Source organism: Austrofundulus limnaeus, unplaced genomic scaffold (assembly GCF_001266775.1).
Source record: "Austrofundulus limnaeus strain Quisiro unplaced genomic scaffold, Austrofundulus_limnaeus-1.0 Scaffold875, whole genome shotgun sequence".
Classification (NCBI taxonomy): Eukaryota; Metazoa; Chordata; class Actinopteri; order Cyprinodontiformes; family Rivulidae; genus Austrofundulus; species Austrofundulus limnaeus.
The window spans coordinates 76,239-97,476 of NW_013953277.1; the positions used below are offsets into that span (position 1 = coordinate 76,239).

General features: G+C 39.3%; 1 protein-coding gene across 1 annotated transcript; it reads left to right on the plus strand.

Moving 5' to 3' along the window:
- The first annotated feature begins 2,217 nt into the window (after positions 1-2,217).
- Positions 2,218-20,127, plus strand: ammecr1 (AMMECR nuclear protein 1). Its single transcript, XM_014029258.1, has 6 exons — positions 2,218-3,874; positions 7,823-7,933; positions 10,756-10,870; positions 12,036-12,126; positions 12,224-12,320; positions 15,368-20,127. Exons 1-6 carry the CDS (start codon positions 3,408-3,410, stop codon positions 15,480-15,482), a joined length of 996 nt encoding a protein of 331 aa, XP_013884712.1. The 5' UTR covers positions 2,218-3,407; the 3' UTR covers positions 15,483-20,127.
- The last annotated feature ends 1,111 nt before the right edge of the window (positions 20,128-21,238 follow it).

The following is a 21,238-nucleotide window of genomic DNA, read 5'->3' on the forward strand; positions in this document are numbered from 1 at the left end:
TTATTATTATTATTATTATTATTATTATTATTAAGTGAGCATTGTGGTCAAGTTCAAGCAAGGCTGACTAAACTTGCTCAGTTAAAAAGATGAAATAATTTTTTTAGAGGAAATATAGCTGAGGGGTTACATGTCTCTTGGTGAGATGAGCTTTCAGTCTACAAAAGTGACTCTGTCCTGGCAGGAAGAGAAAGGTCATTCCACAAGGAGCCAGAGGGGAAAACAGCTGAGTTCAGATAGAGTGATGACAAGGATTCTGCAGGAAAAAATAAATAAATAAAGAGAAAGAGAGAGAGATAAGCATACTGTGTGGCAACACTCAGACATCATTCTGTGCATGACCAAAACTCTTTCACTGAAATCATCCATTCCTACAACAATACACAACACTGCTCATGACTAAATCATGAGAAGATTTACTGACTGTGGGAGACAAATGAACACACACCCCTCTGGGAGCTGCAGTAACATGTTTACCCTGCAGCTCACACAGATGACGAGTCTGAGACTGACGCCAGCAGTCATGTTTTCTACATGTGACCTGGAACAAGGAGCYCGTCTTACATCATGCCAATCCTTGTTGCCATTCATTGCTTCTTTATGACCGAGCAGAGCCAGACTGTTTGTTGTTTTTACTGAGTGATTGTTAGCAAAATATCTCATGAAGCACCTGATGGGTTTTAATAAAACTCAAAATAATTAGAAGTACATCTATTGATTAACCTTTGATGTCAGTTCAATAATACCCTTTTTAAATTGAATTTTAACCTTTACTGATGGTCCACTGAAGAAAATAAAAGTGCCTCCTGTCATGGACTTTCCCCGTTGCCAAGAACAGAAGAGATGGAAATGACTGGAGATATTTCCATACTTTGAAATAACTCTTATTGCTTCCCTCAGTTTTTCCTAAATGATCATTATAATCTCTTATCGTATGAATGCAGATGCGATWAATGCTCTGAATTTAGCCTGCTGTWCTCATTGTGTGCCATTCTGCACAGCAGGAAGTTCAGCCTGCTTCACCCTTATCCTGTCGCAGCTTCAGAAGCTAATCTGGATGTGCTGGACTGTGCTAAGATGACATCATCCATGTGGAAACCAACGCTTGCGTGAATGGGTTTTTGAATAAAATACACTCCTTTTYGCACCACTGAGCCACAGCTACAAGCTTTAAAGCTAAAATGCTCCTGCTCTGACGTTGGTTGTGGAAATATAAACCTAATTTTAAATTAAAGGAGAAACTAAATGTTTCTGCCCTTGACTCCAATTACACAACAAAATGTATTTAACTGCTAAAAAAGGTGGGTTTTGCATGATCTTCAACAGGTTTGCCACTCAGCGTTCTCACAGAGCCCTCTACCTCTGAGATTTTGTTCTAAGTTGTGTTGAGTGATATTTTTTGTTTATTTACATAAAACAGAATTGCATTGAAAGGAAGAAAATTCCTTATTTTTTGTTTTTCCTTGGAACAATTTTATTTAATAAAAGAAACAAAGACATAACTAGGAAAGATGTCTAGTGGTGAGGGAAGGATTTTTATTTTATTTTTATTTAAAATATTTATTTTAAAGGAAACTGGTTTGTTACTGCTCTATTGTTGGCAAGCAACAATGTTGATTGTTATAATAAAGTATTTTGTTYTCTCATATGTTTGGCGAAAACCTATCCTAGAGTTTTTGGATCTTTTCAAATTATGAAGCTTTAAAAGTATCGATATCGGCGATACTGGCTCTGTATTTACTTGGTATCGGATCGATACCAAAATTCACAGMATCGCCCACCTCTGCTCACTCATTTATAAATTTAAATCAGTGAAACAAACTAAAACATGCAAGATAAGGGGCTTTGAGGACCAGGATTAAGAACCACTGCTCGATCAAAGCAGCATTTCAGTAAAGATTAAAAATAAAAAAGTTAAATGAATACCCTGCAGCGTCGTTTAGATTAATTTGATTTCAACAGAGCCTGGCTGCCAGTGATTTGATTACACGAGCACTTGTTAACAACAGGCTATAATCGAATATTTGCTTCAAGACAAAATGCCATTTGTAAGGGAACTATATTTAAATAATAATAAAAACATTAGTTATAGAAGCCAGAGAACAGCAGTMCAGGCACAGTTTTGAGAACTTCCTGTCCACCCAAGTGTTACAGAGACATGAAACAGTCAGGAGGTTTATAATAAGGTTATTCCACATGATGAGTGTTCAAGAGACATCTACGGTCCTGTGACTTTTACAACCTGAGCCTGGGAGAGAGGAGTGACGTCACTGCGCATGCGCAGGCGCCCCACAGCCTTACGTTCGTTCTGAAATCGCAAAGCGGATACCCCCCAAAAAGCTACGCAGTTTGCGTAGGAACTGGGCGCAGAGCTCCTTCCTGAATCCGGTTCCGGCGTGCCGACGACGCCGATGCCTTGTGTGTGGCCACAGACTGATCGCTGGACCCGAACAGCACAGAACTGTAGCAGCTGACAGGCAGATGCGGAGGGAGGGAGGAGGGGGGTTCGCCAAGCCCGACGGATTTCACACGGTCCACGGACCAGAACGCTCCTCTTTTTCTGTGTCCACATGAGCGGATGACAGCCTCCCAACAACAACAGAAAAAGAAAGAAAACCCTTAAATGCTGAAAACTTTCAGCCCTTCATTTGACGCGGGGGTGTTCTTGAGGTTTTTCAGAAGTGCAGTCATGATGCAGGTGCAGACTGTGGGCTGACCGGACTGAAATGACTCGTTCGGCGCTGACGCGGTTTATTTGTGCCCTGCCAGCCCCGCATCGTCAGATGCCATTTTCCTCTGCGTTMCCCCGGCGTCTGGGATTCCAGCACTCCGGGCCTGTTGTTGTATAATTAGAAGTTGATGAGGCAGAGGCTGGTGCAATGAGAAGCTCCGCTGTCCGAGCCGCTGTGCGCAGTTCGTGCTGAGAGCTTTATGGGTCCTGCGTACCCGAGCTCCCGGCTTCCACTCGGAGAGSTGCGCTGCGGGACTGTCGGCTTCACCTCTGGACCGCCTGGGGACTGTCATCTGCGGCCTGTTCGGACCGGAGACTCCCTGAACTTGTATGTTTAAGGGGAACCGACTCTGGACGGTGTCGTGTTAGGGAGCAGGGTGGGGGGTGTATATTTGGCTCGTGGTGACCCACTGGACCACCATAGCCTTGACTGTCTGGACTTCTAAAAGGAATAAACGCTTGTTCAGCTATGATGTGCTGTTTGCGTGGCCAAGTCACGCATTTTTAAAGGCAACGCTAGGGTGACATTGCAGTCTTATTTCTACAGCCGACAGGAAAAAAAAAAAAAAAAAAAACGACAAGCGGAAAAGTGGAGTATTGTCCGCCGTACGTCGCGACGCAGTGGGATTTTTACGTCTGCTCGGCGTTCCCCCCCACCCTTCCCGCGGTGACGGTTATGGGTCGGAAGCGGTGTGTCGGTGCAGATTGTTCCAAGATGGCGGCCGGGTGCTGCGGGGTGAAGAAGCAGAAACTGTCGGGATCTCCCGGTTCGGGGGGTCCCGGCGGGGTGGGGGCGGCGGGAAGCGGGGTTGCAGGAACCGGACATTGCGGCTCGGAGTTGGGGATCGGCTCCTCCGCGGCTGTTGCGGCCGCGGCGAACGTGAGCAGAGTGAACGGCCTGGGGGGACCCGGGGGTAATGTTAGCGGCGGCGGCAGCGGCGGCACAAACGCGCTGTCCCCAGTCCCGGCCGGCTACAACACATCCGGCCTCTCCCCGAACCTCAGCCCGGGACCAGGTTCGGGAAGTGGTGGCAGAAAAATGGTCGTCTCCGCGGAGATGTGCTGCTTCTGCTTTGACGTGCTTTATTGCCATCTGTACGGATACCAACCTCCGAGAACACCCAGGTTTACAAACGATCCCTTGTGAGTATTTTTGTCTTTTGTTGCATTTGTAAAATCTCACTGTATTCTCCCAGCAGACATCTTACTTTACAAAACTTGATGTGCTTGGCTTTGGCTTTTCCTTCAGTACACAGAGCTCGAACTGTCACGTCGAAACAACAGCAAAGTTTTCGTGAATTTTGCTTAAAAAACCGCGTTGATCATAGCTGAAATGACCAAGTTGAAATTCAGGCCTAGTCGAAAAGGACTGAGCTCAGACTGGTGTTGTGGCGAAAAAAGTCACCCAGCCATGGAAAGCACCCCCGCTACAGGAAAGGCGTTTTTAGACCGCTTTATTGGGAAAAATAAAATCTGTTTTAGACATTTATTATCATGACGAGTTCATTTATTATTATTTTTATTTAAATTCAATGTCTTTACGAGATATTTACTGCAAAATGTCATGCTAAAGTGAAATGCTAACAAGAAAATTAGAATAAAAATGAAAGTGTTTGTAAATGGGTCKTAAATGGTACCAATAAATTATATTGTTATTTATTTGTTTTATTAATGTAATTTTAATTGTTTATGCGTATGAAATTATTAATAAAACCGCCCCGAAATGCGGTTTCTGCGACCGGGGTACTTAAATGGCAGGGGTGCCTTTTTTGGCACAACACGGGCAGCTTAAACCGCACACGAATGCTACACTGGTATTTATCAGGTTCTTACCTAAGCAATGTTATATTTCAATGAATGTCGATGCTCAATATTAGTTTTCAGTTTTCTGTCTGTACTTGTCGAGGAAAAAAAATATTTTGTGGTCCAATCGGTCCGAGAACTGTCAAAACACAGCGGCTAATGCTAGCTAAGGATGGCAACTACTAGCGTTAGCTCGCATCTGCTAGCGACAGAAACTGTAAAGAAAGAGTATGGATTAGAGATGACGCTTTTTTACTTGCTTTGACAGCTGCATTTCATCATCGTAGCACTAACAAATAAACATGCCAATGTACAGACATCTAAAAGTTTACTTTAGTGATTGTGATCTTTAAAGTCGCCCTCAATGAACTCTGGATTGTCACATATTCGCTTTAGCCTAGCTGTAAGCTATGTTAGCTTTAAAGAACTGATGATAATGTAGTGTTTATTTTATCGTCAGATGCATTTCCCAACATGACAGTTTTAAATGTTTTGCCTTTTACTCGTTTTATAACAGCTTTTGTTTGGTATTCTGGAGTTCACTGTCGAGTTAAGATCATTATCAACACATTCTCTTTGGCCAACAAAGGAAAATGGGCTACCTGCTAAGTACTTAGCAATTTTAAGCTTTGCTTAATTTAACCGGTGTTAAGAGACTAATGGKACTGGTAGATAAATAAGGCAAACAAAGAAACAAATAGGGCCTACTTTAGACTTTCACAGAAGACAAGATTTATCTGATACAAATGAAGCAACTCATATCAGTAAATGTGCATCTTTTGTCAGCAACAGTCCCCACCTATATGATCACACAGTAATCTGATAGCTTGAGACTTAAAGGKGCTTTACATTAAGGCAAATAAAGCACTCATGGTTCATATGTACGTGTTTGAGCCATATATATTTGAAAAAAAAAAAAAAAGATTATCAACTTTTTACACAAGACTTTTTTTCCACCACACAGAGTGAAATTTTCTGCTGTAGATGTGGCCTGCAGCTATTTCCAGCTTTAGTTCTTTATTTAAGTAGTTCATGTACGTAATGTTCTTTTATTAACTACCGGTATATATATATATATATACATTTGTGGGCACGTGTTCCAGAAATGCATCATGAGTAGGGGGTGTACACATCCGGTTATAGAGATCACTATCCTGCCTGTCTATTGTTTCTTTAATGCAATATGCCTGATTTGAATGGATGGGTGATTAATGGGCTTCTGCAGAACTTGAAGAGGTAATTCAATCACTGAGTGATCAGTGTTGGAGCAGAGGAAATGAGTAAAACATGCTGGGTTGCGACCCTGGAGGACCAGGACTGGACACTTCTGTTCTAGAGATTGTGATGACTGTTGAAAAAAATAAATAATTTTCTTACATGAGTGTTGATTTTATTATGCTTAGAGCTACTTTATTATAAGTTATAAAGAAAAAGGAAACAGTGTGCATGCATGTGATTTGTTGGCATCCTGTCAGTCTTTCTGGTTTGTGTTTTCTTTCTGGCGCTTCACCGCTTTGTGTCTTTTAATTAAATCTTTTGCCTTTAAAGCAAATTGAGCTCCTTCCTTTTTCTCACTCAGACACTCCAGAGGTTACAGGGTTTATACCTTAGAGTCTRTTTTTGCAGGGTGGGGTGGGTCTTTAGCTTGAAAGCCCAGTTCGAGTTTCCATACTAAGACCTCAAAAGCGTCTGTGCACATTTTGCTCATGGTAAGAAAACTTGCTCAACGTGATGAAATCTTAGCCGTGTCGTGAAGGTGAGTGGATCTGACCTTCATGCCCCCACCCATCTAAAGATCTATTCGTACGTACCGATCTTCAGGCTGTGAAGCTCCAGCTGGTTTGAGGACCACTTCGTGTTCATGGTCTGTCCTCAACATGTCCTTCACTTGGGGGGTGGGGGACTTGTCAGGTTGAATTACTGAAATGCTCAAAACAACACCAACATGGGTCAGAGACGCAGCACTCTGCAGTGTTTTGGCATTAAACACTACATGGCCTCAGACTGCTACAAGATTTGTTCCGATGGCAACAAACGTGTCACTGGCTGCTTGAATAATTTTTTTTATTAATCCAGCCTAAATTTGTGTTGAAAACAACATTTATAGAGCTAATAAAACACTTTTATTTGTACTTTCCGTGCAGGTTCTTTAGCATTCAGCTAATGCAGTTGACCCTTATTTATCTTGAAGTCATGTATAACTTGTTAACATAACAATCAGATGTTAAAATGGCACTAAATGAGTTTTTCAGAATGTTATTACAGAAAAGGTGCTATACAGGGCAGCGATAAGTATCAGAAGTTTAAAGTTGCAAATTAACTTATTCACCAAAAAAATTAACAGATTCTAGCAGAGTTTTTAACGATTGGCTGTTAATTAAAACAAAACCAGTTGTTGATGACAAGCTTGTTTTCTTGTGCACTGGATTAAAAAAGTGATTTTTCCAAAACCTACTTTAAGCAGAATGTTTAATTTTGAAAGAAATAATTTTATGTGAATTTATTTTTATTTTTTGTAGGATTGGTTATAAAAACACCAAAGTTGTGGTTTAAATGTATGGCTTTTGTTTTATCACTAAGCTGCCATGCGCAGTGGGTGAGCGTGTGACGGCTTGTGTTCATTTAACTATCAAAATATCTTATGGACATATTTTAATAGGATTTTCACAAAATAATGGTTGGATGCARGTCTACATCCGATTAGCTATTGTAGCCAAATCAAGATAGCTGTAAATGTTTATAAGAAAAATATCCGTGCTAAACGTTCACATCATGGAACCAACTAAATGATTCAAGCATTTGAATGTGTAGCTTTAAGATATGTTTTGAATTAGTAAAAATGAAATCTCTGTTTACACATTACTTCACAAGTTCTGTTATGTTGCATAAATCTGATGTCCTCTGAGATGAAGTAACGTGATCTGGTGTCTTCGTGCGTTCTTCTTTTGCTGTTTTGCTTCAGTAATGCAGCATTTAATTAGACATTTTATTGTTAGTCACACCCTTCTGTTGAAACCAGACAGTGATAAATGAGCTCTAGAAGTGGAGCTGCTTTGTGGTTTCATTTTCATATTCCTCAGGCCAGTTTTTTTTTTTCCTCCCACAAATCTCCCCATCAAAGCTGGGAAATCCCTGTAACTATAAAAGAAACTGGAAAAAGTTTAATCTTTAAATCTCTGTAAATATTAGCTGAAGGATTGAAAATACTGGGTGCTGCAAATGTATATTTTTTGTTAACAGGAATGTCCCTGAGGTGTGAATGTTTGTCGTCCTCTTCCTGTCTTTCAGTCCGCTGTTTGTCACGTGGAAAATAGGCCGAGACAAGCGGCTGAGGGGTTGTATAGGTACATTTTCTGCCATGACTCTGCACTCAGGACTCAGGGAGTACACCCTTACCAGGTGAGCAACACTTTACTGTGCATTACTGTTCTTACTTAATAATCTAAACTATAAAAGGGAATAAAGAATGGTAATATTGCAAGTTTACTATATTAAGGTTTTACATTTTTTTTCCTGACATGATAAGAGTTTGTGTCTCTTCTATGTTAAAACATTCAAATATATTTTCAGGTCCTGGTATCAGTTTGTTCAGGACGTATTTTTTTGTAATAGATGAAACAACTTTAAATTGATTGCTTCCTGAGAATGTCCTGACTGCTTGTATTGGTTTGGAGCTGATCTGAACATACGTCATACAACCAGTTCGTTTAAAAAAAAAAAACATTTACCTCTGCTTTGATTTTTATGAAAAGGACAGTTTAAATAAACTTGGCACACAAAGTAAAGAACATTTGTGTTTGATAGATTATGTCTTTGTTGTAACAATGRTTAAAYCAGGCYCCTGGGGGGAAGAGAAGCTCAAAACAAAAGTCAATAGTAGCAAAATATGCTGTTTGCCAGAGATTTGGCAAATTTTTTCATGTCTTCAACCCACATCCTGCGCTCTACTGCTCATCCCACAAAWGCGTGTTCCTTACAAATGTGGCACKATTTAAAAGAGAAATTAACAGGTTTTCCAYCGGCACAGATTTAATGCCAAGAAACATTATTACAACAAAGAAATAATCTACTAAACACAAACTTCCTTATTTTGTAAGGAGTTAATTTTTAGTTGTGTCCAGCGGGAAGGGTATGAAGAGTTAGTATCTTACCTGTTGTTGGTAGCTTTTCGACAGACCTCAGTTTTGGAAAAATAGTTTTATTTTTCTCACCAAGTTAAAAAATAAAACGTTTTGAGCAGTTTTAGGGCAAGACCAAAAGTAGGTTGCTGTCTTTCTTTGACATCTCCTGCCTTAAATATTTAAACAGTTACTCAGTTTTAGCAGAAATGTGAAATTCCTACTGAAAGTGCCACCAAGCAAAGGCTGATTATTTCATACTGCAGCACTGAGCTGAACTAACCCATTAAAGCTGTGTTCTGAACACAAACAATTTCTACACGTTTGTGAGAGAAAATAATACTATGAATTACTTTTATCATGCTCATTTTTAACAGGACGTAACGGCTAACGCCTGGTCCTGTTTAAAACCGCTGGCATGAATCAATTTGAAATTGTTCAGTCGTTATAACACGCAGCAATCCACTTTGGTGTCTGCCTCACAGACTAGCCATTAGATTATCAGTCTAGTAAGAATTAAACTCAATTTTAAAGCTTTATCTARGACAAGTGAGAGATTTATTGTTCATAACTTCTTCACATAGCTACAATTTTAGTGTCTGAAAACAAGAGGCAACAAGTTGGCAGTGACATTGACACCAAAACTTAATTTTGAAGTAACTATAGAAAAAAGTTTTTATCTTCTTTAGTGAAAAAATGGCAATAAGTTTCACAAAGATGAAACATCATTTCAAGATAAAAAAAAGCTCAGTTTGTTTGTATAACATGATTACGTCATGTATGTGGTAATGGCTCCAATATGTAACATCAGTTAAATGGTTAAAAAAAAGAGAGTGAAAGTTGTGCAGRGTGTCACACCCAACCATGCAGTCAACCGTCATAAAAAAGTATTTCCATCACAAGGGAGGCTGTGACAGATGGTGTGGGCCCCCACAGAGTTCTGGAGTCAGTCGAGGATGACTTTTTTTTTTCTTTTTCTTTAAACAAGCGCCCCTAAATCTTTGCTATAAAGTGCAGCAATTAGGCCACAAGCTTGTGTCTCTCCGGTGTAGACACATTTTATGACCCCCCCTCTAAATTCTCCCCACAGATGTAGTTGAACTTATGGTTGGATTAGTAGCTGCCTGGGTGCAGATCCTGTCACTTCCATGGAGGACTTCCTGCTGACCTYCTGTCCAACATGAACACATGTCTGTTATATGACATGTAAAGAACAAAATGTCCTGCTAAGTGATTAATTACAGGTCAGTTTGGGCTGCTTTGTTTAGTTTTGGGAACGTTTACCCCTCAAGACCCCCGCTGTCTATCATATCTGCTGTTTCTGTAAATCAACTTAACCAGAAGTTAACAGGGATTTACTATTTAAAGGAACATTTATGTTTTCAGCGTTGCAGTTTACATGCAGGCAGTGGTGGGCACAGCTAACCAAAGAGTTAGTTTTGTTAGCGCAAAACCACTATTGGATAGGGAAATTAGCATAAGCTAATGCTAACTGATGATCGCTAACTCAAGAGTTGTCATTTAAACATAGACGTGTGGTATCCACAGAAGTCTTGGCTAAATGCTCATAAAAACCATTCCTGCTTCCACCAAACACAGTTAAACCACAAGCAGTTCAATTAACAAGTGAAATAACCAATAACCAACATGGCTGCAAACCAACAAATAAAACCAGAATTATATCTAATGATTGAAAACATAATCAGAAAATCCATCTTATCTTTGCTGTACTGCCTCTGAATCATTAATCCACCTAGATTAAACCGGCCTACACCTCCCAAAGTGCTTTAGGACATTTTCCTCAGCCTAAATAACAATTTCTGACCAAATTACAAGGATTTGAGTGACTGTCACTCTTCATCTGTTAGTTTGATTCTATTAGTTTGAGGATTTGAAGGTGGGTGGGGTCATTTGTGCCGTTCGGCCTATCCAAACCAGAGTTACAGCCCTGCACAATGCAGGTGGACACGAGATGCTAATGATGCTACATGCACACACAAGGCGCATGACGCAGGTGTGCAGAGCTGCATGTTTCTTTAGTCGACTAACTTTAGCTTTTTGTCCGTACTTTGTAACGCCGTTTGTGTCTCGTTTTGTCTGCAGTGCCCTTAAAGACAGCCGCTTCCCCCCTATGACAAGGGATGAGCTGCCTCGCCTCTTCTGCTCAGTGTCTCTTCTCACCAACTTTGAAGACGTCGGCGATTACCTTGAGTGGGAGGTGAGTGGTGCAAAGCGGAGCGTCCACATCTCTGGGCCAACACGTTGCGTCTCGAGGGCAGAATCYGTATTCAGGTCCGCAGTCTCGTAATACTGAGGCTGCGGGTTTGAACCCAGGTTTTGTCATCACGAAGTGCATCTGGTGCTAGCTAGCTAGCTAAATAAATAAATAAATAAATAAGCAAGCAAGTGTGCTTGTTGTGACGACTCCTGAAGAAGGGAGCAGCCAAAAGTAGTGATCTGAATTATCTAAATCCTTCATATCATCACCTGCCTTTCATGTCAAAGCTTCAAACAAAGATCAAATTGTTGGACCTAAAGTTGTTTTGGTTAAATTTTAATAACAGCGGTACACAATCTAACAATCCAGTGGCCCTCAGAATGTGTTAAAGATGACTCACTACCTACCACACCAAATTTTGACTCATTATCTGTGAAATTCACTAAGGCTAAGCTATGTGTTTACAGTTAGCTGTYATGAACATCTTAAATTGGGCTGACCCCAAAAGGTAATCAGTTCAGTTATAGATGTAAGCCCAATAAATACTTGTAGAGTTTTTTGATTTATTAAAGTACATCAACTGGTTTATGAYATATTATGCTAACAGACAAACAATATCATCCCACTTTCCTTTTTGGCAATAGGTGGTGATAAAAGCTAACAGCTAACTAAAAGCTAACTTGTCCCTATACTCCTTTTTTTRCTCACATACACATACAAGTACTTCAGTTTTGGCGTTGGCTGGTACTGAGTATCAATATAGAGTATTTAATGAGTTAGTACCTAAATATTACACAGTAAATTAAAAAAAACCTTTTATATTAAAAACATCAATTTACATCACCTGTGTGTGTCTTAAATACCTCCAAACTACAGATGTTCATATATATTGCTTTGGGTTACTTGGAAATGACATCATTAAGCATCAAAGTGATATTAATCCAAAGGGGGTGTTTTAAGAGTACAAATATTTAAGGCTCATTGGGGCTGATACCAGTATCTGTATCGGGACATCAAGACCCAGATTTATTTTTGCATTTGTTGATAAGACGTAACAACGTTACTGATTTTCTTTTAACTATAGCTCCTGTGCCAGTTTTGGCTTCCTTGATTTTTTTCTGATTAAACTTTAATTTTGTGTTTCTGTGCTCGTCTCTGACTCCAGGTGGGTATTCATGGTATACGAATAGAGTTTTTCAATGAAAAAGGATCAAAACGCACCGCCACCTACCTGCCAGAGGTTGCAAAGGAGCAAGGTCAGGTCCTTTTGTTCGCCCCCTCGTAATAATTCAACCGGATTTATTAAAATAAAATATGTTTTCTGAAGACTTTTATTATTTTTTTTCCTTTTAGGTTGGGACCACATTCAAACCATAGATTCCTTACTACGAAAGGGAGGATATAAAGCTCCCATCACAAATGACTTCAGGAAGACCATTAAGTTAACCAGGTAAACCTCTCTGCAGTAATTCAGTTGTGGTGATGCATGACTGTGTCTGTGTTATATTATATGTTGCATCATGTCATACGGTGATCTGAAAGAAGGTCTTAATGCAGCAGTGAAAATATCACAAAAACTTTATTTTTCTTTAAGGTAGTTAAATCTTTAAAAATAATTTCTTTTTACTTGTTGAGATTTTACAACTTAAGGAGGAAGAATTAGGTGTGCAGATAAAAAATGGGATCAGTTTACTGTCCTCTGTGTCAGTGATTCCGTACACTCTGGTGCCATTGTAGTGCTGGGGTAGCCACTCCCTTTGGCTCATAAAACTTGGACKTAATGTTTAGATTGAAAGTACTGCAACTCTGACTCATTCCTGTGTCACAKAAATCCCCTTCCCATAGTAATAAGGTGGACCGGGCAGCATGAGAGTCCTCACCAATCAGCCGTGATTTTTCTCCTTTCAGAAGAGTAGAAAAGCTGCGAGAATCAACTTGAAGGCAGGTCTAGTGTGGTGGGGCTGGGCACGCCTCCACCCAGAAACAAATGGGGAGATTTGGTGCATTCTGGGTCATATCATGTCACAAAAACAGACCATAATAAAACCGATTGATTTGTACACAAGTTTATTATTATTGTTATTTTTTTTAATAATGGAAACTGACAGAAAGAGCAGGAAAAGAAACACTACGGCCTAATCCTAATCAAAACAAGTCAAACTCCAAACTGAACAGTTGTTTGGGAACCATCAATACATAATCACAGAAATGTTCATGTTTATAATTTAACTGCTCAGGTGAAAGTAGAAACACTTCTGATGTTATTCCACATGACAGCCTGAATTTATAATTTCTAGACTGTCTGTAAAGCCCTGTCTCAACTCTAGGTTTGTGTTAATTTTGTTCTAATTTATTACAGTAAAAACAAATACAGTAAAAACAAGCACTCAACAATAAACAGACTGATGTATTTAATGAAACTAGGCTTTCTTGTTTTTTATATTGCTTAAAAGATTTTGTTCAAATGATTYGGGTGGCTAAAGATAAGTATGGTGGATAAGGCCATTATTTGCTGCCTCTTGGCTCTGCCTTTTCYCTTGGTGGTGGGTAAAATAGCTCCCTCCACTCACCAGGCTCAACCTCTCTGCACAATTCAATTCCAGTCCAAAAACCTAAACTACAAACGTTTACTATTCAAATCCCTCAGCGACTGAGGAAATCAGAGTAACACCAGTGTAAGGAGGTAATCCCACCTGCCGTCACCACTCTGAGAAAACACTGAGTCAGACAGAGCGACAGGAATAGGAGTGATGACGAGCYGAGAGGAAGTGAAGGAGTTTACTGGCTGGAAGAGGTGTCACCTGAAATCAGGGACCACCTGCTAGAGTGATGATGGTCGAGGTGGGCTGATGTTGCTCTCGCTGCTGGATCTGAGAGAGGCGTGTGCACGGCTGCTGAAATGTGGAGGCAGCTTTATCTACAGTGGTGGTGTGGAAATGTCTATCACCGAGCTTTTAATGCTGTAATACAAACATCAGCCTCACTGTTGAAAACATCTGGTATCTCCTTTTATAAACATGAGCTTTTAATTTAGTAACAAATTAATTATTGTTCTTGTTTAAAGTTATCCAGTGGAAATAATCAAATTGTCACTATTCTACCATTGCACTTTTCTGTGCACGTATTGAATGTTATTGTTTCGGTTCTGATAAAGTGATGGGACTTCTTGTTTTATTTTATTTGTRTTAGAATGAACAACTGATGGAACAACAAATTATTTTTGTTGTTCCAGCAAGATGCAAGGGTGGAACCCAAAAAGACATTCTTTCCCCAAAAAGGGGTGGGGCATAAAAAGRTTGACAACCATRCTAGCCCCGCCCATCCRGTCCACTGGTAGCTTCTGTGASAGCYTGGAGGAGCAGAAACAGACCAAAAAGGGCAACAGCTCACAGCCTCCATAGAAACTAATAAACAGCAAGCTGAACTAGATCTGTTTCGCTGATTATTGGTCATGTTTTTACAATAAATTAATAACTATGTTGATTTAATTCAACAATCATGTAAAACATCAGATATATACCAGAAAAATATACAATGATCTAAACCAGACCTGAAGTCAGCCTGTAACTTAGACTTTAGCTAGTTTAAAAAAGATGACTTCAGCTAGTAATAAAGTATATTTATTATTTCTTCTTACTGTCATAAAAATATGAATAATATTTATATTTACCAGTCAACAGTTAGAAAATGTTCTCTGGTTATAGGATGAAACTTGTCTCTATTAGCTAACCATCTTCTTAACAAGTCAGGTTCCTCTAACAGAAACTTAAAAATACTCACATTTATAATATTATTTTACACTCTGTAGGTCTAAATATTAATCAGACATTTATAATATTATTTTACACTCTGTAGGTCTAAATATTAATCAGAGGACAAAGTAATATTTAATAGTTTGTGTTCAATTGTAGCATGATTCAACAGAGCTACACTCTGTATGCATGCTCTACAAGCTAATATCTGCTAACCAGTTCAATAAATAACAGTGATTACATGGACTTTATAAGATTATTTTAATTTTAAACTGTTACATTATGTTCTGCTCAGATCACATTGAGCTAAATAAGATCAAATCTGCTGACTTGTTGTAAAATGAGACGTTTTCCTGTTTATCTTCTGTTAATAAATCCATAACACAAACAGCTTTTCTGACATTATTTAAAACATTAGATTATATAAACTGTAAAATATTAATTGGGTTAATATTATTATTAATAGTTTTTATGATTTCTACATTGTCCTTTTTTCTGCTCTGTTGTCAACATGTACAGTAATGGTAAAACCAGACTCTTGACCATTTAACGTTAGCTGTTAGCTTCACCAGCTGATTGGTCACCTGGTTTCTGAGCTCCAGCTGTTCTATACAAACTCTTTGGTAAAATACCTGCAAAGCATTATGGGTAATCTGAAGAAAAAGAAAAAGCGAAACAAAAAGACCTGTTTGTCTTGGTGTCTTGGTGCAGATTTGATTGAGCTGCCTGTTCTTGTCGACCGCAGGTACCGTAGCGAGAAGATGACGCTGGGTTATGCAGAGTACATCGCCCACCGCCAGCACCATCACTACCAGAACGGCATCGGGCACCCAGTGCCGTCCTACAATCATTATTCCTGACAGCGAGCCGCATGACCAGTCACTGGACCTCTCCGCAGACCTTTTCCCAGGAGAGCCTGCCCCCTCCTGGTCTAGCTATTTCTACTACTGTACCATTTTATGATGATTGTTTCCGTTGCCGTGCTGGCCGTCTCCCAGACGTTGACATGGCAACGGGTGGCAAAGAAGCATCATCTGAATTCTGGCAAGAAATCCATGTGTTTCCTTTAGTTTGCCTGTGGTTGAGCTTTTTGCAGCATATGCATACCTAAACCAATACCCCCCTGKTCATTCATTATTCCTTTGAAAATGAAACCAATATTAGATTTTCTAATCGTCTTCTGAGCAAACCTATCAGCTGTTTGATTCTGTGGATGGAAGGAAGTCTTTGAGTGGATTTAGGCTTTACTAGTTTCTCATTTACTAATAATTTTGTTTGTTTTATTATAATCAAACTATCCTGACGTGTTGTCATGTAGCAAGGCATCTGCAGTTCCTAAGGCTGTCTCTTTACTTGGATTCCTCTCAAAACTTGACTGTTCAGGTTGTTTAGGCCGTGTGAACTCGTCGTGTCGTAGTCAGAACTTTGTAATCAGATGTGTGTACTCCAAAGCGTAGGTAGGATCGTGACGCACTTATTTTTAAATCAGCCTTCGGTGGTGGTGTTTAGTGATTGAGCTCACGATTGTGTGTGTGTGTGTGTGTGTGTTTGTGGATGACAGACATAAGAAGAAAACCAGTAAAATAAATCAGAAATTGGGTTTTTGAAGAATTTCCGAAGCCCCGGTCCCCACTGATTGGTTGTAGGGTTTAGTGGTGGAACAGTTTGTTTTTCCTTCAAACTGAAAAAAGTGTGAAAGTAGTTTGAAGAGAGTCATGCTGAAGCAAACTGGTTAATTGTTTTTTTTTATAAAGTGTCTGGTTTTCTTGAGTCAAGGGGTGCAGGTGTGTTTAAAAGTCTCCAAAAAAAAAAAAAAAGGATATTTCATTGAAATCCGTTAGTTTTCTGGCAGGGAGTCGTTTGCTGAAACAATTTAAAGCCATATTCTCTTTATTCCACACGTTGTCTGTGTAATCGTCTCAAAGTGCTTACATTCGGTCACTTCCTGTAGGTTTACGAGGTCCTCCCACAAACTATGACGTATCGTAACGAGTCATTTTTGAACGAGCACGCCACTCGAGTCATCTTAAAAACCCGTTTGTGTCGTTCAGACGTGCGTGTTGTTGTGATGCGTGGAAACAACTTGATTTTTGGGTCTTGAGACCACACCGCCGCCGTGTCCCACCCCCTCACTCTTTCAGTGAGCTCCCGTTGACCTGTGTTGACAGCGCAGGGAATGTTTTTGAGTCGTGGTCTGTTTTTTCAGCTGTAATTTAAAAAAAAAGGGTTTTCAGCTGAGTTTGTTGGAGCAGAAACCTTGGTGCGGGGCCTCCTTTCAGAGCCACCTCCCATCCAGATCTCCCCAGGTGAGTCACATCCARACACTGAACTCACGTTTAACGAATGTGTTGAGGAGCACCAAGTGATCTGCTCTGTTTTGGTTGATAACTGGAAAATTTGAGAGGTTCTCGTTACTCGACTAACATCCTTCTTTGTTGTCGTAACAGCCTTTACCAACTGACAGATTCTGTTTTTTTTTTGTTTTCTTTATGCAAAAATGTCAAGGGCTTTTGGAACTCCATCCACAGTAACCCGAAATAATCCAGATTTCAGTTGTGTTGCCTTAAATGATTCACGAAAACAACGGACCAGCGGATCGACGCTCTGAGTGCTCCTCTATCTCGTGGTTTCGCTCTTTCCCAGCTTTACTCCCAACGCCAAGCGTGGCTTCACTTTGCAACGCTTTTACCGGAGCGTTCGTACCGGAGATCCTGTCTCCTGTTTTCCTCATCCTGCCCAGATTTCACATAATCACTCTCCCAGAGGGATTACCCACTGTGGTGTTACCCTTCAAACCACCATACCTGGATCAACAAAAACTACCGTTCCCTACAAGAAGAGGGGCAGTCAGACGTGCATTCCCTGGTCCGTTCTATACAGCACAACCTGAATTGTTTCTGCTGCAAAACCAAATTGACCATGCTCTTTTTACATATATGTCTTTGTAAACACATGCAATGTAGTTYGTTGCATGTACATATGAGTATGAGACCTATGGTTTTATCCACGATATGCTTGATCTATGGCTTAGACACTCTTAACCGTTAAGAGATTTCGAAAGACAACTATGGTGCTATCGGACCTCATATTGGGGCGGTCACAGCTCGTGACTGGTCATGCGGACTCATTCATATCATTTACTTAATGATGCTACATGTAAGGTTCTTCTCTGAAATGCGTCGCTGTGAAATGGCGGCTCATTTTTAAAACTGAAGGACGATTCTCTTTTTTTTTCCTCTCTCTCGACGCAAACAGTAGCCCCCTAAAAAAATAAACAAAAAAAGAAGATGAGCTCTGGTTTTGTGTCGGCGGTTCGGGGGATCAACGCTCTGTTGTAAAACGAACATTCTTACTGAAAATGAAGACGGACGGCACGGGGGCTACGGAATGTACTGTTAATGGTTGTCATTGCAACTTAGCAGAGACTTATTCAGAGAAGATCTTACATGTTACCTTTTACAATCCTTGATATATGCAGATCTGTTCAACAGGTGTTTTATTTTGTTTGTTTTTTGTTTTTCCTACCAGTGCAAGTCAATACGTTGCAGGTTTGAAAGGACAAGAAGTCACACGGAAACCTCCTGCCCCTCAGTTTGCCCTTACACTGTGGCCCAAACTCATGGCCTAGTTTGTCGAAGCGTGACGCGTGTCGTTCACTAGAAGTAGGCATTAGCAGCCGTTGCCTCGACAGGAAGATTAGTTTTTCTTTTTGCTTTCATGCAGATTGAGCTGCTCGAAAAGCCAAACATGTTTTGGAGGCTAAACCAAGCTCTTTATTATTATTATTATTATTATTGTTACATTGAAAGGAAACATCCATTATACCAGAACAGGGTAACTCAGAAAGACAATAAAACAAAGTTGATAAGATTTAATATTTTTGTTGATTGCTTCAATTAAAGTTGAAAATAGTTAAAAAGAACTATTTCAAGAATAGTCWAAATTATTATTCTCTGTTAAAGTTGCTGAAAGGATTTTCTTTTTAAAAGCTGCTCTGAAGCATAAAGTCACAACAATGCAAAGGCTAACAGGTATTTTGACTTTTTCCTGCTTTAATCTCAAATCTTAAACACATTCTGGCTCTTAAGATTTTTTTTTTCCAGATAAGTCGTCGTAAAGACGTGCTTCTGTCCCGACAAACCYTTTAAAACCTGAAGCCCTTGTGGAATAGCGAGGAACGACAGCGGCAGATAGTTGTAGCAGATGGTGCGTTTTGGTTCCGTACCGGGGTTCAGAGTTCAGCCTCAGCGCTCCCTCCGTGGTCATTCGGGTCGTTKCGTGGGACGCTCGAGCTCACGTCACCTTCGTATGTTTGACTGAACCAAAGACGCCYGCGGCCATGTCCAAATGCTGCTCTACAGGCCTTGGCTTCCTGTCCTTCCAAAATAAAACCCCTGCTATTGACGAAAAAAAAAAGTTTTTTTTTGTGTGCGATTTCTCAACTGTCTGACTTTTTAAAGCAACCCAGTTTTTCAATGAATTTTCATTGATTCTGTCAGTTATGGCATCAAGATGGTCGAATGGTTGCAAATTGTTACTTGTTCTGTTAGTATTATTATTATTATTATTATTATTATTAATGCTATAATTTTTCAAAAATGAAAATCCCATGGTGTGCCTCCTAGCTTTATGGGTTTATAAATGTTTTTTTTTTTCTTTTCCCTAAAGACCAGCAGTTATACTTTGTATGAAAAAAGTTTTCCTTATTTTTTATGCCATTAAAGATAAAAAAAAAGCCTGTTTCTTTACTCTGCCCAGTAGCTGCACTGGTATACAATCGCACTGATAGATTAATTAAAAAAATAAATAAATAAAAAGAAGAAAAGAATCAATAATAATAATGATAATGACAAATAAGTACTACAATAAACCTGTGTTTGAAGCTTTTATTATAAAAAAGTATTTGAAAAAAAATGGGAAAAAAGAGAATATGACTGTTTTTGTACATCAAAATAAATTTTTTTCAAAGGAATATTTTGAATCTAGTTTCAAAATTATTTTAGTGGTTTTCTATGTTCTGAATTTTTRGAGACACTGACTTCGAAGACGTGTCACTGTACAAAAAGACTTTGTGTTGCAGTGGCCTGATGGGCTGGGAGGGTTACCTGGTGTAACTCCTCATACCAACTTTTATTTCCTTTTGTCAGTTTTTTTTTTATCCATTTTTTCCCTCTTCTTCAGTACTCTGAAAAACATTGATGAAAAAGAAAAAAGAACTGGGAACTTTTAATTCCAACCTTGTAGAGCTAGACCCTTCCTTCCTTTTCCAACTGGACTGCTGTTAGTGTGACGGGACTCGAAGCGGCAAATTATTKTGAAAGTATGACTCTAAAAGACTCCAACTAAGTAAAGAAAACGATACAAGAAAATGTGGCGAGGGCCTGAAAGAATATTTAAAGATGACTTGTCTGAGTATGTAAGCAATGGCTGTGAAGATGTAGTTTTAAACATTATTACCTTTTAAGATCATTTATTCAATAAAAAAAATATAAAATATCCTGAAAACCTGTGTCTTTCTCTTGCCTTCTTCCAGGTGTGACGAGTTCCACTTGTTTAGCTTGTTTTAGCATCCAGTACCTAAAAAATCTAAGATTAAACTAGTGTTTAAAAACATAAAGTGGGGTTCCGTGGATTAGTTAATATCTTACCTGTTGTACATGGCTAAAACAAGCTAATGGCTAGTCCTTTCTTCAAATTTCCATTTGCATTTGATTTATGCAAAAAACCTTTTTCAATCAAAGCAATAAATGTGTTGATTGTTGCCATCTTAAAACAGCTACACTGCTCCAACACACCTGGTTTTAATCAGCGATCAGGCTTCTGTAGAACAGGTGTGTTGGAGCAGAGAAACAAGTAAAAAATGGAGCATGGTGGCATAAATGAATTTAATAGATTTATATCAAATCTTTTGTTTTATAACATGTCATCCTATACGAATTCATGGTGTTTGTGTTTTACAGATGCAACAAGTAAATCTCTTTATTTCAGTGTCTCAAGAGTTAAAACGTTGTTACTCCTTTGTATTTAGTTTTTGTTTACACGAACAACCTTCACTTAATTAGTTCCACCTGTGAACAATACCTGTTCTAACAGCAGCCAGAYTCAACACCTTTAAGGAGGTCTACCTCCAAGCAAGGGACACCATGAAGACCAAGGAACTTCACTTTTTCACTTTTTGTTTTGTGCAAAGCTCATTCATTTTTAATTTTCATARTGCTCAAAACATTTTAATTTTGAACCTATTTTACTTTTTGTAAGTTCAGTATTTTTATATCAAACTGAAAATCTGTTTAAAGTCCAGGCTGTAATGTCACAAAATCAAACCAAAGTGGATCTACTCACTGTATGATAGAGAAACGAAGGAGCTCAGACCTCTCTATTAAAAGTTTATGAACAAGGTTTTGGTTCATTCTAACTTTGATCTTTTGATCCACACTCGTCTTCAGGCTTTAACCAAACCACGAGAACGTCTTGTGACTCTGCACTCATGAGTTTCCACAGARCAGAATTTAGACTTCAAACATTATTTTTAATTTTTAACTTTTTTCTTTTAACCGCGTCGGTGTTAACCAGAGACGGAWTGAGTCTGAGCAACAGAATCTTGCAGACTGACAAT

What these genes read in the sequence shown, in the direction of transcription:
- ammecr1 (XM_014029258.1), top strand. Translation starts at nt 3,408, where the DNA reads ATGGGTCGGAAGCGGTGTGTCGGTGCAGATTGTTCCAAGATGGCGGCC. An exon ending in GCGATTACCTTGAGTGGGAG is followed by an intron (nt 10,871 to 12,035) that starts GTGAGTGGTGCA and finishes CTCTGACTCCAG; the next exon opens with GTGGGTATTCATGGTATACG. An exon ending in AGAGGTTGCAAAGGAGCAAG is followed by an intron (nt 12,127 to 12,223) that starts GTCAGGTCCTTT and finishes TTTTCCTTTTAG; the next exon opens with GTTGGGACCACATTCAAACC.